At 45.3% G+C, this 15,884-nt stretch overlaps 1 protein-coding gene across 2 annotated transcripts in view; it reads right to left on the reverse strand.

Moving 5' to 3' along the window:
• The window catches only part of URB1 (URB1 ribosome biogenesis homolog), a 147,722-nt gene that overhangs the window by 25,015 nt on the left and 106,823 nt on the right, over nucleotides 1–15,884 (reverse strand). For both annotated transcript variants that reach the window (XM_030202133.1, XM_030202131.1), the window contains exons 30-32: nucleotides 13,962–14,064; nucleotides 10,994–11,154; nucleotides 9,962–10,073 (exon numbers count right to left, since the gene is read on the reverse strand). In XM_030202133.1, coding sequence (XP_030057993.1) covers nucleotides 9,962–10,073; nucleotides 10,994–11,154; nucleotides 13,962–14,064 — 376 coding nt within the window. The remainder of the gene's footprint in view (nucleotides 1–9,961; nucleotides 10,074–10,993; nucleotides 11,155–13,961; nucleotides 14,065–15,884) is intronic.

A 15,884-nucleotide genomic window follows, 5' to 3' on the forward strand; every position in this document is an offset into this window, starting at 1 on the left:
TCCTAAAGAGGGAAAATGCACGTGCTTCCAGTTTGCAAAGATGTGGTATTACCAGGGCTTTTTTTGAGAGGGTACTGACTACTGGCACCTTTTTTATTGTTTGCTAAAATTGACACATGGTCGCCAAGTTTTAATGAAAGAGCTCAGGCTCTATACAACAATTCTGCCTTGTCATAGATTCTGTGGCTGGTTGCAGGGGGCCTGGCTATTGTGGGGTGGGTCCCTCAGTGATCACCCCACCCCCGATGGGTGGCCTGGCATTTGAGTACCGGCACCTTTTTCGCTAGAAAAAATGCACTGGCTGTTACCATTGTTAAACATTTTGCAAACACACATGAGGTGGATGCTAGGCAAAAGGGCATTACATGATACTGGTAGTGGTGAGTTCCCTATTACAAATCTGAGGTAATTCCTGTAAATTGGATGTCTCTCTATATGGGTATATGCTACCTTTAAGTCTAACGAACAAAACTACTCCTATTTTTGAAGAAAGGGATTCAGGAAAACTCTTTTCACATACTAGAACTCTGTTCAAGGTCTTTAGGTTTCGGATAGGATGAAAGGTGAAATTAGATCTTACCTGCTAATTTTCTTTCCTCTAGACCCTCCAGACCGGTCAAGACGCGTGGGTTATGTACTCCTACCAGCAGAGGGAGACTGAGAAAACACTGAGCTTTGAACACTGACTATATAACCTGTGCAGTCCCTACAGTAGCCAGTATAACACTCACAAAGCAGAGTAACAAAAACACAAATATAACTTTAACCAGCAACCCTGTACATGGCTTCCGCCAACTGTAAGAACATTCACTGTTTCTTTTATTTGCATTGTAGAGACTGTTAATTCGTGCTTCCACAGGTGGACTGTCTGCCACGCCACACCTGCACCAGACCCACACCAACCAAAAACTGGTAATAAGAGTCTGAAATTATGACAATCATCAGCTGCCAAGAGATGCCCACCGAAAAACTACCTCCTGGCCTACAGTATACCTGGGCGGGTCCTTGACCGGTCTGGAGGGTCTACAGGAAAGAAAATTAGCAGGTAAGATCTAATTTCACCTTCCTCAGCGACCCTCCAGACCGGTCAAGACGCGTGGGACGTACCAAAGCAGTAAATACCTTATGGGCGGGATCTACGAAGGCCAGAGGTCAACACTGCTGCTCCAAAACTTGCCTCTTCCTTCGCATGCACATCAATCCTATAATGCTTCACAAACGAATGCAACGAAGACCAAACCGCCGCCCGACAAATATCTGACGGAGGAATCATACTATTCTCCGCCCAAGAGGCCGCAACCGCTCTGGTAGAATGAGCAGAAAACACCTTAGGAACCTCACGGCCCTTCACCAAATAGGCCGACGCAATCGCCTCCTTCAACCATCTAGCTATAGTCGCCTTGGATGCCGCTGCACCCTTTTTAGGGCCACCATGAAGCACGAACAAACGATCCGACACTCTGAATTCCTGAGTTCTAGACAGATAACACCGCAAGGTGCGTCGAACATCTAACGTCGCCAGCCGACGCTGTTCCGAATCTCCCGCCAAGTTACCTAAAACAGGCAACGAAATGACCTGATTAACATGAAACTCTGACACCACCTTTGGCAAAAAGGAGGGCACCGGCCTCAAAGACACCTTTTCCTTGGAAAAAGACAGAAAGGGCTCTCTACACGACAAAGCCTGCAATTCCGAGACTCTCCGAGCTGAGGTAATAGCTACCAGAAAGACCGCCTTCAAAGAAAGATCTTTGCAGGAAGCCGCAACCAAAGGTTCAAATGGAGGTCTGACTAAGGCATCTAAAACGAGATTCAAATCCCACGGGGGAACCAACTGCCGACGAGGCGGCCTCAACAACTTCACACCCTTCAAAAAACGAACAACCTCCGGAATAGAAGCAATGGACTTCCCCTGAACCTTCCCCCGAAAACATGACAACGCTGCCACCTGAACCTTCAAGGTAGCCAAGGCCAGACCCCTGTCCAAACCATCCTGCAAAAATTCCAACACCTTTGCCACCGAGGAACGAAAAGGCATCACCGTCCGCTCTGCACACCAGTGCTCAAACAATCTCCAAACTCGAACATACGCCAATGAAGTGGAGGTTCTGCGGGACTTCAACATTGTATCAATGACTCTGGCAGAAAACCCTTTCTTCCTCAACCTGTGCCTCTCAAGAGCCAAGCCATAAGCGAGAACCGAGCCGGGTCTGGCATAACTATCGGGCCTTGACACAAGAGTACCGTTTCCGACAACTGAAGGGGCTTAGCGACCGCCAACCACACCAGATCTCTGTACCACGGTCGACGCGGCCAGTTTGGAGCTATCAAAATCACCCGGCCTGCGTGCCGCTCGATGCGCTGAATTACTCGACCTACCAACGGCCACGGAGGAAACACATACAGCAATCCCTGCGGCCAGGGTAACAGCAGAGCATCGAGACCCTCCGCACGCGGATCTCTCCAACGACTGAAAAACCTTGGGACTTGGGCATTGCGCGCCGTGGCCATCAGATCTATAACTGGCATCCCCCAGACCGACACAATTCGGCCGAACACCGCCTGATGCAGAGACCACTCTCCGGGATCCAGAGTATGCCGGCTCAAAAAATCTGCGTCCACGTTGTCCACCCCGGCCACATGAGCCGCCGAGAGCGCCTGAAGATGACCTTCCGCCCATTGGCATAACAGTGCCGTCTCCTCCGCGACCGCCTGACTCTTTGTGCCCCCTTGACGATTGACATAGGCCACGGCTGTGGCGTTGTCGCAGAGCACTCTGACTGCCTTGTGGAGAAGCATTGACTGAAAACTCTGAAGTGCCAACCGAATGGCCCGAGTCTCCAACCGGTTGATGGACCACCTTGCTTCCGCCTGGGACTTCGAGAACCCACTGATCTGATGTGACGTGGACCCAGTTCTGGTAGAACTGACTCAGCCGAGCCCCTACACGCACAAGAACCTGGGTCCGCACACCTTCATTGGGCAAGCCGCCCCGAGGTCTGACCTCCCCCGAACGAACCCCGGCCTCCGCGACGACTCCCGCGAAAGGACTGGGTGCGCTGGAAGAACCTACCTCTAGAGGCCCCACTAAACCTACCAGGCCTATACTGTCGAGCCTCACTAAGTCGACCTCGAGAGGAATTACCCCTAACTCCCAGCTTGGGACGAAAATCCGGGAGTCGAGGCACCTTGGCCTCACTAAGGCCTTTCACTAACTTATCCAACTCTTCGCCAAAAAGCCTAGAACCCTTGAAGGGGAGAGAACACAACTTAGCCTTAGAGGCCGCATCCGCGACCCAACCTCTTAACCAGAGAGCCCTACGCGCTCCCACTATCATAGCCATATTTTTAGCCGACGCACGCAACAAATCATACAGCGCGTCAGACAAAAAAGACGAACCCATCTCCAACTTGGCTAAATCCTGTAACCCCGAGGTCCCAACCTCCCCGGGATCATCCAGGAGCTTCTCGGCCCAGCGAAAACACGCCCGCGCCACCAGGCCCCCACACACCGAGGCCTGGAGAGCTAGCGCCGACAAGTCGAAGCTTCGCTTAAGAAATGCTTCCAATCTCCTATCCTGGGGTTCACGGAGTGCGGCCCCACCATCTACTGGAATAGCCGTCGCTTTAGTAACCGCTGTAACCACTGCATCTACCGTAGGAGCCTTAAGGGAATCCCTATCCTCCTGCGGCAGGGGATAAAGCTTCGCCATTGCCTTAGAAAACTTACACGGCGAATCTGGCGAATCCCATTCCTGGTTAATCATCTCCCTGAGATCCTTGTTCATAGGGAAGGTCCGTGCTCTACGCTGAATTCCCTTCACCAAGGGATCCTGCCCAGATTCACCTGAAGCCACCTCAGGATTAAATTTAAGGGTAGCTGTGACCTGATCAATGAGCTCCGAAAGCTCATCCCTATGAAAAATCCTAACTACTGAGGGATCTTCCCCAGGAAGGGAGTCCACCGGATCTACCGGACCCTCAAACCCCTCAGACTCTCCCCCATCACTAAATGGGCCTTCCGTGCCCACCTGAGACAGACATTCCTCATCCTCTGTCCACTCTATCCGGGGTCTTTTAGGCAGCATGGGACTAACCCCCTCCACTCCCTGGGGGGGGCCCGATTTCCAAGCCTGGAAAAGAGTCCATACAAACTCTGGAGGAAAGCTAACCCCTCCTGGACCCTCATTAGGTACTTTGTGTGTGTCCACGGGGGCAACTGGCTCAACCACAGAAGCCTCTGCAGGACGCGCTAAATTCAAAATGGCGGCCGTTTCCGCCGAAACTGAAAGCGCCGCTGCCGGACCCGCCTGAGTTGCCGCTGCTAAAGGGGCCGCCGATACCGCCGGGACTTCCGCGGTTAACTGCGGGGGAACTGCCTCCAAACGTTTGGGCTCACCGCACAGCCGACACTGACCGCCTGGCGATTCGATGCCCCGGCGCGAGCACGCGCGACAACGGAGTAGTTTGGCCGCCATAACTGTAAAAGTAAAGGCAGCGCTTCCCCGTACCGGCCCCAAGGTCAGGCAAGCCCCAAAAGCACTGCTCTCTCGCTCCTAGGACGGAAAAGAACTCCCGTTCGTTCCGTACCAAATACATAAATATATCTCCCTTAAAGAGACAGAAGACAATTATGGCAGCTGAAAATTGAAAGGCTCTCAAGGCTGCAGTACACAGAAAGCAGCCGAGGCACAAAGCTGCCAGTAACACAGTACTGGAGAGCAGCACAGGGGGAGGGACCCGACAAAGCAGGTGTGACACCCCAGGGGGAACTACTGGGCCCCACCGGACCCAGGGCCCCGAAGCACTTTTTTTTTTTTTTTTTTTTTGGCAAACCACGTACAGGGTACTTAAAGGATAGAAATCTCCTGAAGATAACCCAAAATCCTTTATCCCTAAAATCAAAGCTACCTCACCAGACTATTGAAGACTGCACAGGCTGTCCTTCTACCTCTGCTGAGACTGAGAAAATACTGGCTACTGTAGGGACTGCACAGGTTATATAATCAGTGTTCAAAGCTCAGTGTTTTCTCAGTCTCCCTCTGCTGGTAGGAGTACATAACCCACGCGTCTTGACCGGTCTGGAGGGTCGCTGAGGAATCCTAATTTTCATTGTGTCTAGAAAAATACTTGGTATAAAATTCCTGCCATTCTTCTCCTGATTGAATAAGTTCGATCAAAAAGAAGTAAGAGAGTTCCTTCATAAGTATTTCCTGATGCTGAAGATATTCTTGGTAGGCTTTTCTGGAGGAAGTTTGAGTAAATGCCGTCTGCAAACCATTTCAGATTATCTTTAGAACCAAGGTTATACTGGGCCAAGAGTTTACATATAAACAGCTTCCCTCTAGAATGAAAACTGGGATATCAGTTATGGCTGGGAAGCTGGCTGTGGACTTTGAGCCCTCTGCTCTTTTGGACAACTGGTGGAAACGAGGGGGTGAAGGATACCCTCCTCTTGTACAGGTAATAAGGCCTCCTCAGCACTGCACTTGTATACTTCCTGCAGGATACAGAGAAGTCGTTTTGGAGATGAATATAAGTATTTTGCAGTGCTCTTTTATCAGAGTAACTGGCTCCTTCACTTAATCTCTGAAGAGATTATCTTCTCTGTAAGTAAGGAACGTCAAACTGGAATCGAGAGCTCACAGCTATGAGAGTCTTTGGGCCCCAATACCTATAGCAGACGTTCTTTATGCTATCTTGAAAGCATTAAAGGTTGACATGAACATGTTCTTTCTACACTCCTTTCCTCTGCCTACTAGTGAGCCGAATACTTCAGATTTCTCTTGAAGGGAGAGAATCTGCAAAAAAAAAAAAAAAAAATCTATTTCCACAAAACATCTTGCATTTATTGGCCCATGAAAAACTGATAATAAGCATTGCAGAAACAGAGCATTCTGAAAAACTTTCTAAGGTATGAGTGTCCTTCCCCCACAGTTTCTGAGTGGGTTGTAGTGCTTTGGGCAGATTCATCCACACTAAATGGAGCTTTCTGGACTCTCTACATAGAGTATGCCTTCTTATTTACAAAGAGAGGGGAGAATCTCCTACATTTTTATCTGATATTCTTAAGGCTTCTATGAACGGGTACTGTTATGCCTTCATTAAGTGTTAAGGATATCCAACATTTCTGCTCTGGGTTCCTCCTTCTCTGACTGAAATTGAATTGTGTTATCCATTTCCTTGACAAAAATCAGTGGAAGATAGATACTCTGGTTGGGACTGTCCCCCTTTCCTGAAGAAAAGAAGGGTTCCAGGTGAAATCAGTGGCATTCTTCTCTTCACAGAACTCTGCTGGCTCATAGCTGGAAACCTAGGACTGCTCAGATTTTGAATCAGAGAACTGGTCTGTGAGATCTGAGTGTGTGTCTGGCTGGGGTCTTGACCATCATACAGATCAACACCTTGGGGAGGCTTTCCACCCCGATGCACCTGGTATCAACATCAGCACACATATACAGACTCTGAGGCTGTTTGATGCCATGGTATCAGTGAAAAGCTTCCAGGCACTGCATAGGTCTTCAGGATTAGCATGGCATTTCTCTGCCTGGGTGTCGATATCATTAGAACAAAGACTTAAGCCAAATGTCTAGAACACCTCTCCTCTATTTTCCAGTCCAGCAGCTCCTCAAGAACTGCCAATGCCAAAGCTGGATTAGCTACAGTAAGTGAAGACGCATTTTCCTGGGTCAACTAAGTATAGTGGAAGCTTGGACCCGTCTGACATGCTCCATCCAATGTCAAGGAGATTGAATGCTCCTTTCTTTCTTCAGTGGCAGTTGGTAGGTATGACAATAGCCGAAATCTGTGTACTTCTGGCACTGTACTCCGAAAAGGACTAATGTGGATGCCTCTTACCTCTGTTTGATGCTTGGCAGTGTCCTTGGGCGTCAGTGCCAATGATACAGAATTGCTCACCTTTTGTCTTATCCCAACAGAGCCCATTGAAGGGACATTGAGGAAGACTGAGGCCTTAGTGAAGATGTATTCCCAGTATTTAGCCCAGCTCCTGGTTCCTTTTTTCACCTCTTTGGATATATCAGCAGCCTTTGAGACAATAGATCATGGCATTTTATTGCAGTTTTGGTGCCTGTGGCCTTGTGGGAACAGTCTTTAAATTGTTTTGTTCATTTTTGCATAACAGAAGAGCTATAGTTCGTATGGGCATGGGGATGTCATCTGAACATCAATTGGCAACTGGGGTGCCACAAGGATCAGTGTTATCAGCTGCTTTATTTAATGTATATCTCCAGCCATTGTGTATTTTGTTACGATCCCTAGGAGTTTCCTATAGGATATACGCTGATGATATTCAATTTTTTTCTGCCAATATCTGTGATTGATGATGAAGTGCTATTTCAACTGCACTTGATTTTTGAGGGAGTGATGGACCTTAAACAAAAATTGGATGCAAATGAATGTAGCTAAAACAGAAATAATGTGGATTGTTTCGGATCCTTCTATTGAGTTGCCAGCTGAAATGGTATTAATGAGTGTGCCAACTAAGACTGTTAAGCAAATTAAAAATTTGAGGACTGTGTTAGATTCGACCTTTACATTTAGAGCACAAGTCCAGGCATTGATTCGTTCCTTATACTTTAAATTGAAAATATTGTCTTTTTTGAAATCTATCTTGTCCTGGTGTGATCTTAAAATTTTTTTTTTGTTACATTTGTACCCTGCACTTTCCCACTCATGGCAGGCTCAATGCGGCTTACATGGGGCAATGGAGGGTTAAGTGACTTGCCCAGAGTCACAAGGAGCTGCCTGTGCCTGAAGTGGGAATCAAACTCAGTTCCTCAGTTCCCCAGGACCAAAGTCCACCACCCTAACCACTAGGCCACTCCTCCACCACAATAGTAATATAGTCTATGATATTTAGTAGTCTTGATTACTGCAACACTGTATATCTTGGGCTGCCGAAGTACTCTTTCAGGTGCTTCAAATGGTAATGAGCTCGGCAGTGTGATTGTTAATGGGATGTTCCCGTTCCAAGCATATTTCTCCTTGTTTGAAGCGCCTGAAGTGGCTGCCGGTTCAATGGAGGATATTGTATATTATTATTGCTCTTGATTCATCAGGCTTTGTATCAGGACACAGCTGTTTATTTGAAAAATACATTACAGCGGTATACATCACCACAATCATTGTGATCTGAACGTCAGCAGTTGCTTGTGGTTCCTGCATTGCAACATATATGTTTGGAGCTTACAAAGCTGGGAACTTTCTCCATCCATGATCCAACTGAATGCAACAATTTACCATTACGACTCAAATGTGAAGCCAGTGGTCCTGCATTCCGGAAACTGCTCAGAGACTTCCTCAAGGCTTTTTTTTTCTGTTCTGATTGATTATTGTACTTGTAATCTGTTTGATTTTTCTTTTTGCTTTTGTTGAATGTTTTTAAGGATGTTTCATTGTAATCTGCTCTGGATAAGGGTGGACTAGAAGACAAAAATAAATCTAAATCGGGTCACTGACAAGTAACTAGAAGTAATGAATACCATTTTCCTTTTGTTCTTCATGACCACAAAGGCCTCTGTGTATCATAAACTGGCACTTAGAATACCTAGAGGATTCCTGATCTGGGCTCGGGAACTGCAAGTATCAATTGTATCAGCCTCTGCTCCCGATTTGCTTTTGCCAGACTGCCTGCATTTTATTTTAAGCTAGTAGGGGTAAAATCAGATGACTAGATAGCAACACCAAAAAGAGTCCTGGCTGAACAGGCCAAAGGCACCAGATTCACTAACAATGGTGGACGTGATGAAAGATACAACTTAGAAAAATGATAAAAACCCTGACTATGGAATTTAAGAACAAAAACTTTTAAAATAAAAGCCAAGCCATGTATGAAAAGAAGAATGTTTTCTTTCATAACGCCAGATGATTGGGATGGAGTAATAGGAACATGTTTCATTGGCTCCATAAAAAAAAAAAAAAAAAATGAGAATGGAGGCAGCTCCATGAGAAGTTGAGGTCAAAAATCCTTCAAAGTTGCAGAGCTAGGGGAAACTTTCTCATGCCAGGCTCCAAGATAGTCACAGCAGAAAAAAGTAGAGGCTGACCAAACACAATTCACCACTGGAGACTTGAATCCAACAGTCTTTATTGATACAAGTAAAATCAAAAAAGCACCCGACACAGGCCGTGTTTCGGCGCTTACAAGCGCCTACATCAGGGGTCAAATGATATACTCCGGATGAAAGCACAGAGCCACAGGTCTGCAGGAATGCGAAGCTGTCACCTTTCGAAACGTGTTAAAACATTAAAAACTCAAATGGATCAGCACTTGCAACAACTGCGGGAACAGAACTTGCAAAAGAGGCTCCAAGATATTATCATCCACTTGTGAGGATTTGCTATCTTGCTTGAAATGTCAACCAACTACTACACTCAGCACAAATGAATAGGGGAGCTTGAAAAGCACCAGATCTAAACTGACAGGTATATTCAGATCTTGTTTGCCCTCCGCGTTGAGTATTTTTAAAAAAACGGAATAGCATGGGGCTTCCCAAATCTGTTTTGAAACCCCCCCCAAAACAGTCAGATTTTCAGGACATCCACAATGAATATGCATGAGATAAAACTGCATACAATAGAGGCAGTGCATGCAGATTTCTCTCATGTATATTTCATGATATTAATTATGGATATCCTGAAAACCCGACTGGGGTCCACATGGGACATTTGGGACACTCAGGAACACTACCTATTCTCAACTGCGTATTAGTCTGCTTCAGGATTTTCACATATCCATAACGTTGCAGCTGATCAGTTATATTGTTCGTAACACAGGAGGATAACGCAGAAAAGAAATCAGAAATCCATTCCGTTCAACCTCCTTAGTTTGTCTCTCTGGTGGCCTCTAGTGGTGACCTCTAGAAGAGGTATCTCACCATAACAGATCTTTAAGATGCAGCATGCTGATACAGATATCTAGAAATGGCTTTCTCTGTACCTGGTCTCAGAATTTGCTTAGCTACTTTGGCGATGTAGAGCGTCAAGGAAAAAGTCAACTGGAGGTTCTGCTTCTTGATCCCACTTTTTACCACATCCATAAGATAAAGCAACTACACAAGAAAAACAAAATGAATAAAGAAAAAAATATAGATATGACTGGCTTCTTAACTAGGAGGCTGATCTACTTGCATCCAAGTCATCATTTAAACATGAGTATCCTAAGGTCTGCAACTGGGAGGAGGGTTGGCCTAGTGGCTTGAGCAATGGGATGAGAACCAGGCAAACCAGAGTTCAAATCACACTTTCCTCATTGACAGCCATGTGGCCTTTACTTTTATCTCTTATTGCCTCACATATCCACTTACAGGAACATAATCAAACTGTCCAAATTGATGCTATCCATGGGGTTTGCACAAATAATCAAATCAAATACACAGTTTAGGTTTGTTTCTTGCCATGGATGCAAAACAAGAATGGCATTTACTACCATTGCATTTTTAGATCGGGCTCAAAGTAGCAATGCCAATCTGAAAATGCATATTGGCCTCCTTGACTTAAACATGGCCCTGGAAATGCCCCTGATAACTGACAGTGGGCAATGTTCAAAAAGTCAGTTTACCTGAGCAAAGTGATCTATACGCAGAATGTATGCTCTTTCAAGAAGGGCTTTATTTGACCTTCAGCATCATTTGGAAAGGTGAATTACAAATCTAAAATAATTTTATTTTTCACACACAGATAAACATATCTGGATCTACGCATGTAAGAGATTGAAAAAAGCACCTTCCATTGTACAATGTCAAGCAGTTCAAGCAATAAAACTTATAAAACTCTTGCATAAATATGAAACTATATTTGTACATTTCAGCAAGAGGTGATGAAACATGGTGATAAATGGGATTACATATGGAGAACAGGGTAAGAAATGGGGATTCATAATCATGTTATAAGATGATCTGAGCATGACAACAAACATGGTGAGCTGGTAAGCTCTTACTTTGCTCTATCTTTTCATCCAATCCACTCTTACCGATTTCTTATCTCGGAAACGAGCTCCTTCCAGGTGGGAGTAAAAGGATCCCAGCACATAATTAGCTGCTGCTCTCATTCTGGAGTCATAGCTACTAAGAGCAGCTATAGACAGGCCCAGAGCATTAATGTCAACAAACTTAAGGCAATCCACCACAAACTCTGCAGAAAGTTTTTCAAGAGAAAAAAAAATTATTATGCTGGAATGTGTTGTACATCTTACATTTTTAATTTAAAAAAAAGAATACAATGTACTCTCATAAATCTACAACATAATTCTATATGATGCAAGACTGAGGGAAAGGGAAATGGGACTTGATATACCACCTTTCTGAGGTTTTTGCAATTACATTCAAAGCAGTTTACATATATTCAGGTACTTATTTTTGTACCAGGGGCAATGGAGGGTTAAGTGACTTGCCCAGAGTCCCAAGGAGCTGCAGTGGGAATCGAATTCAGTTACCCAGGATCAAAGTCCGCTGCGCTAACCACTAGGTTACTCTTCCACTAGCAACATTCCATGTAGAAGCCTGCTCTTGCAGATCAGCAATGCGGCCGCGCAGGCTTCTGTTTCTGTGAGTCTGACGTATTTTTTTTTCTTTTATTTCTATTTGTTACATGCATGGTGAGAACTCACATACTTTGCCCGTTATTTCTGTGGGAAGAGGAATAGTGGCAAAACTACTGCATGTACAAATGAAAAGTTTAGTTTCCCTATCAACCTTCTCCCCAGCACATCCTGAAAATGCCTAATTGAAAAGCAGCTAAAAGTGTATTGTGAATTATGTAAGTTCTTTTTAGCCACTATACAGGGTATAATTTCCACCCCAAAGATCTTCTTCATTCTCTAGTTAAATCCCATTGAAAACTGCCACTTAAAAGACTTAGCAGTGATATTAAATAGCCACACAGCATGAAACTAAAACACACAGAGGAAAGTAGCACAGAGTGTGCGAGCAGCACCCTTCCCCTGCCATCTATGATTCCGGTCTCATTATGGCGATGTGTGTAACTGCTCACAGGTTTCAAACTTCTGCTAAGTTGGTCACTTATCTGTCTGCTACACTGAGCTCAGTATGTGCAATGTCTGCTTTAAAAAGGCCTTGAAATCTGCCCTCAATAATTTTTGTGGTTATGCTTATCAGATTTACCATGAGATTAAGGCTTTACACAGACTTATCACAACTTTCCACTGACCCAGGAAGGGTAAATACAATTATTAAAATAAAAAAAAGCAGTGTTTTTATTCAGGAAAAGAAACCCAGTGATAGTGAAAGTCTACATATCACAATATTATGAATAAAAATATTAAGCAAGTAATACTGCTCATGGCTCAGCATGATCACATTTCATATCAACAGGGAAATGATGATACAAAGACAGGTGAAAGTGCATCTCCCTGCTATCTGTAATGTGCAACCAGCATCATGAGGCAGTAAACCAGTTTCTTTCAAGCTGGTCCTAGAACCCCCTCCCCATCCCTCCCAGCCAGTCTGGTTTTCAGGATACCCACAATGAACGAGACAGATTTGCATGTAATGGAGGCAGTGTAGGCAAATCTCTCATGCAATTTCATTGTGGCTATCCTGAAAACCAGACTGGCTAGGAGCACTCCAGGAACGGCTTGAGAAAGATTGCAATAAAATATAGTGGCACACTCTCTATAGCACCTGGCCATTGTCTAGAACTGCACCTGACATAAATCTATGCCATGCATCCTATGGCAAACCCAGATCAGCTGCTTCTACGTCACATGCAGACGGTGCCATCAGACTCCACATAGAACATGCCCTTCAACCAGAAATCTCATTCTCTATGGCAAATGGCCAAGATTCAGACAGTTCTCCCCCCACCTCCTTGCATGGCACAGACACAGTATCCAAAGCAAAAGCTCACACCGCACAAGTCTGTTAGCCTGATCTGCACCCCCATGGCACAAACTACCACGAAACCTGAAAATGATCTACGAACTGGCCGACTTCCGCAAACTATTAAAGACCCATCTCTTTGAAAAAATCTATCGAAAGGATCAAAACACACGAAGTCCACACACACTGTTAAGCAACGCATCAATACATTCTCTTCTATACTCTTATCCCCCGCAATTTTAACACATTTAAACCTTAATTTACAGGTAAAAAATAGAAAATATTATACCCGAACGTTCTCTTGCTATAGCTCTGTTACCCTATCAATATCCGTTGTTCTTCTATTGTCCAGTTGTTCTTTTCCATTGTTTTATTCCCCTTAACGATACTTGGACTTTGTTTTAACTTAACTCCTCACATTGTTCAGACAGATGTCAGGAAGTATTTCTTCACGGAGAGGGTGGTGAACGCTTGGAATGCCCTCCCGCGGGAGGTGGTGGAGATGAAAACGGTAACGGAATTCAAGCATGCGTGGGACAGGCATAAAGGAATCCTGTGCAGAAGGAATGGATCCACAGAAGCTTAGCTGAAATTGGGTGGCGGGGGGAAGAGGGGTTGGTGGTTGAGAGGCTAGGATGGGGGAGGGCGGACTTATACGGGGTCTGTGCCGGAGCCGGTGATGGGAGGCGGGACTGGTGGTTGGGAGGCGGGAAATACTGCTGCACAGACTTATACAGTCTGTGCCCTGAAAAAGACAGGTACAAATCAAGGTAAGGTATACACATATGAGTTTATCGTGGGCAGACTAGATGGACCGTGCAGGTCTTTTTCTGCCGTCATCTACTATGTTACTATGTTACTATTGTAACCATAATCATGTTGTAACAGATTGTACTTCCATCTTTACAATGTATTGTAAGCCACATTGAGCCCGCAAATAGGTGGGAAATTGTGGGATACAAATGCAATAAAATAAATAAGTATAAGACCTGCAGTAGGAAAATCAGACCCAAGACATTTTCAAGGTGATATACTAAGAGGAAGGTAGGTAACAAACATAGGCTTTTGTTTTTCAAACCAGTCCGGGAGCAGCCTATTTACCTGGCCTGAACAATTCACTGAAAAGAGGAATCAAGAACGAGGGGTCGTAGAGCGCATCCAACTCGCTGATGCTGTCATCCTCATACAAATTCTGATGTCCTTCCTGATAGGAGAGAAAAACAGCACTAGACAAGTTCTGTGGTTTCATTACACAACAGCTTCAGGGGCAAGGACGGAAAGAACAGAATGCCAAGGAGACAGAAGTTCTATTCCAAATCCCCCAGCGTTATTTGTCTTGCCGTTGATCGCCTACAGAAAAGCCCATCAACATCATGACTCGAAGCTGGCAAGGTTCCATGCAAAAACAAAAAGATCAATGATCAGTAGGGATGTGAACAGGGGGAAAAACAGTTCACTTTTATGCTTTTGGCCTTTTTCCCTTATTTGTGGATGTTTTTCAATTTGTTCCACGTTTTTTTTTTATTAAAAAAAAAAATCTGTGTTTTACAGTGACAGTGAGGCTTATTTTCAAAGCACTTAGTTACGTGGCGGGGCACAATCGAAAGGGGCGCCCAAGTTTTCCTGAGGACGTCCTCGCAGGACGTCCCAGTGAAGGGGCGGGGAAACCTGTATTATCGAAACAACAAGGGTGTCCATCTTTTGTTTCGATAATACAGTCGGGGACACCCAAATCTTGAAATTTAGGTCGTCCCTAGAGATGGTCATGCTTAGACTTGGTCATTTCTGATTTTTGGCGATAATGGAAACTAAGGACGCCCATCTCAGAAATGACCAAATGCAAGCCCTTTGGTCGTGGGAGGAGCCAGCATTCGTAGTGCACTGGTCCCCCTGACATGCCAGGACACCAACCAGGCACCCTAGGGGACACTGCAGTGGACTTCAGAAAAAGCTCCCAGGTACATAGCTCCCTTACCTTGTGTGCTGAGCCCCCCAACCCCCCCCCCCCCCACCAAAACCCACTCCCCACAACTGTACACCACAACCATAGCCCTTATGGGTGAAGGGGGGCACATACATATGGGTACAGTGGGTTTCGGGTGGGTTTTACAGGGCTCACATTTACCACCACAAGTGTAACAGGTGGGGGGGGGGGGGGGGGATGGGCCTACGTCTGCCTGCCTGAAGTGCACTGCACCCACTAAAACTGCTCCAGGGACCTGCATACTGCTGTCATGGAGCTGGGTATGATATTTGAGGCTGGCATAGAGGCTGGCAAAAAATATTTAAAAAAAATTTTTTTTGAGGGTGGGAGGGGGTTAGTGACCACTGGGGGAGTAAGGGTAGGTTATCCCCGTTCCCTCCGGTGGCCATCTGGTCAGTTCGGGCACCTTTTTGTGGCTTGGTCATAAGAAATAAAGGACCAGGTAAAGTCGTCCAAGTATTCGTCAGGGACGCCCTTTTTTTTTTCCATTATGGGTCAAGAACGCCCATGTGTAAGGCACGCCCGTCCCGCCTTGGCTATGCCTCTGACACACCCCCGGGAACTCTGGCTGTCCCCGCGACGGAAAGCAGTTGGGGACGCCCAAAATCAGCTTTCCATTATACTGATTTGGGCGACCCTGTGGATGCCCATTTTGCGATTTGTGCCAAAAGATGGGCGTCATTCTCTTTCGAAAATAAGCCTGATAGTAACCTATAGAACTTTGTAAATCTAAGTGCTTTGAAAATGAGCCCCAATATGTGTTAATTTGTAGATTAGGGCAGGTGAAATCAATTTTCCATGCATTAAGCTTTTAATACACATCCCTAATAATCAGCATAACTTATTCATTTAACTTTAACTAGATATTTAAAGAGATGAATAAGCTGGCGATATTCAGCAGAACTGGTTAAAGATAATCAAATAACCTATCTGATTATCTACCTGCTATTTCTATAGCCCACCTTAGACAGTCATTCCATCACAGCACTCCAGACCGGTCCACGCTTGGGTTATCTATGGTTACCAGCAGATGGAGACCG

The sequence above is a fragment of the Microcaecilia unicolor genome, chromosome 4 (genome assembly GCF_901765095.1).
Source record: "Microcaecilia unicolor chromosome 4, aMicUni1.1, whole genome shotgun sequence".
NCBI lineage: Eukaryota > Metazoa > Chordata > Amphibia > Gymnophiona > Siphonopidae > Microcaecilia > Microcaecilia unicolor.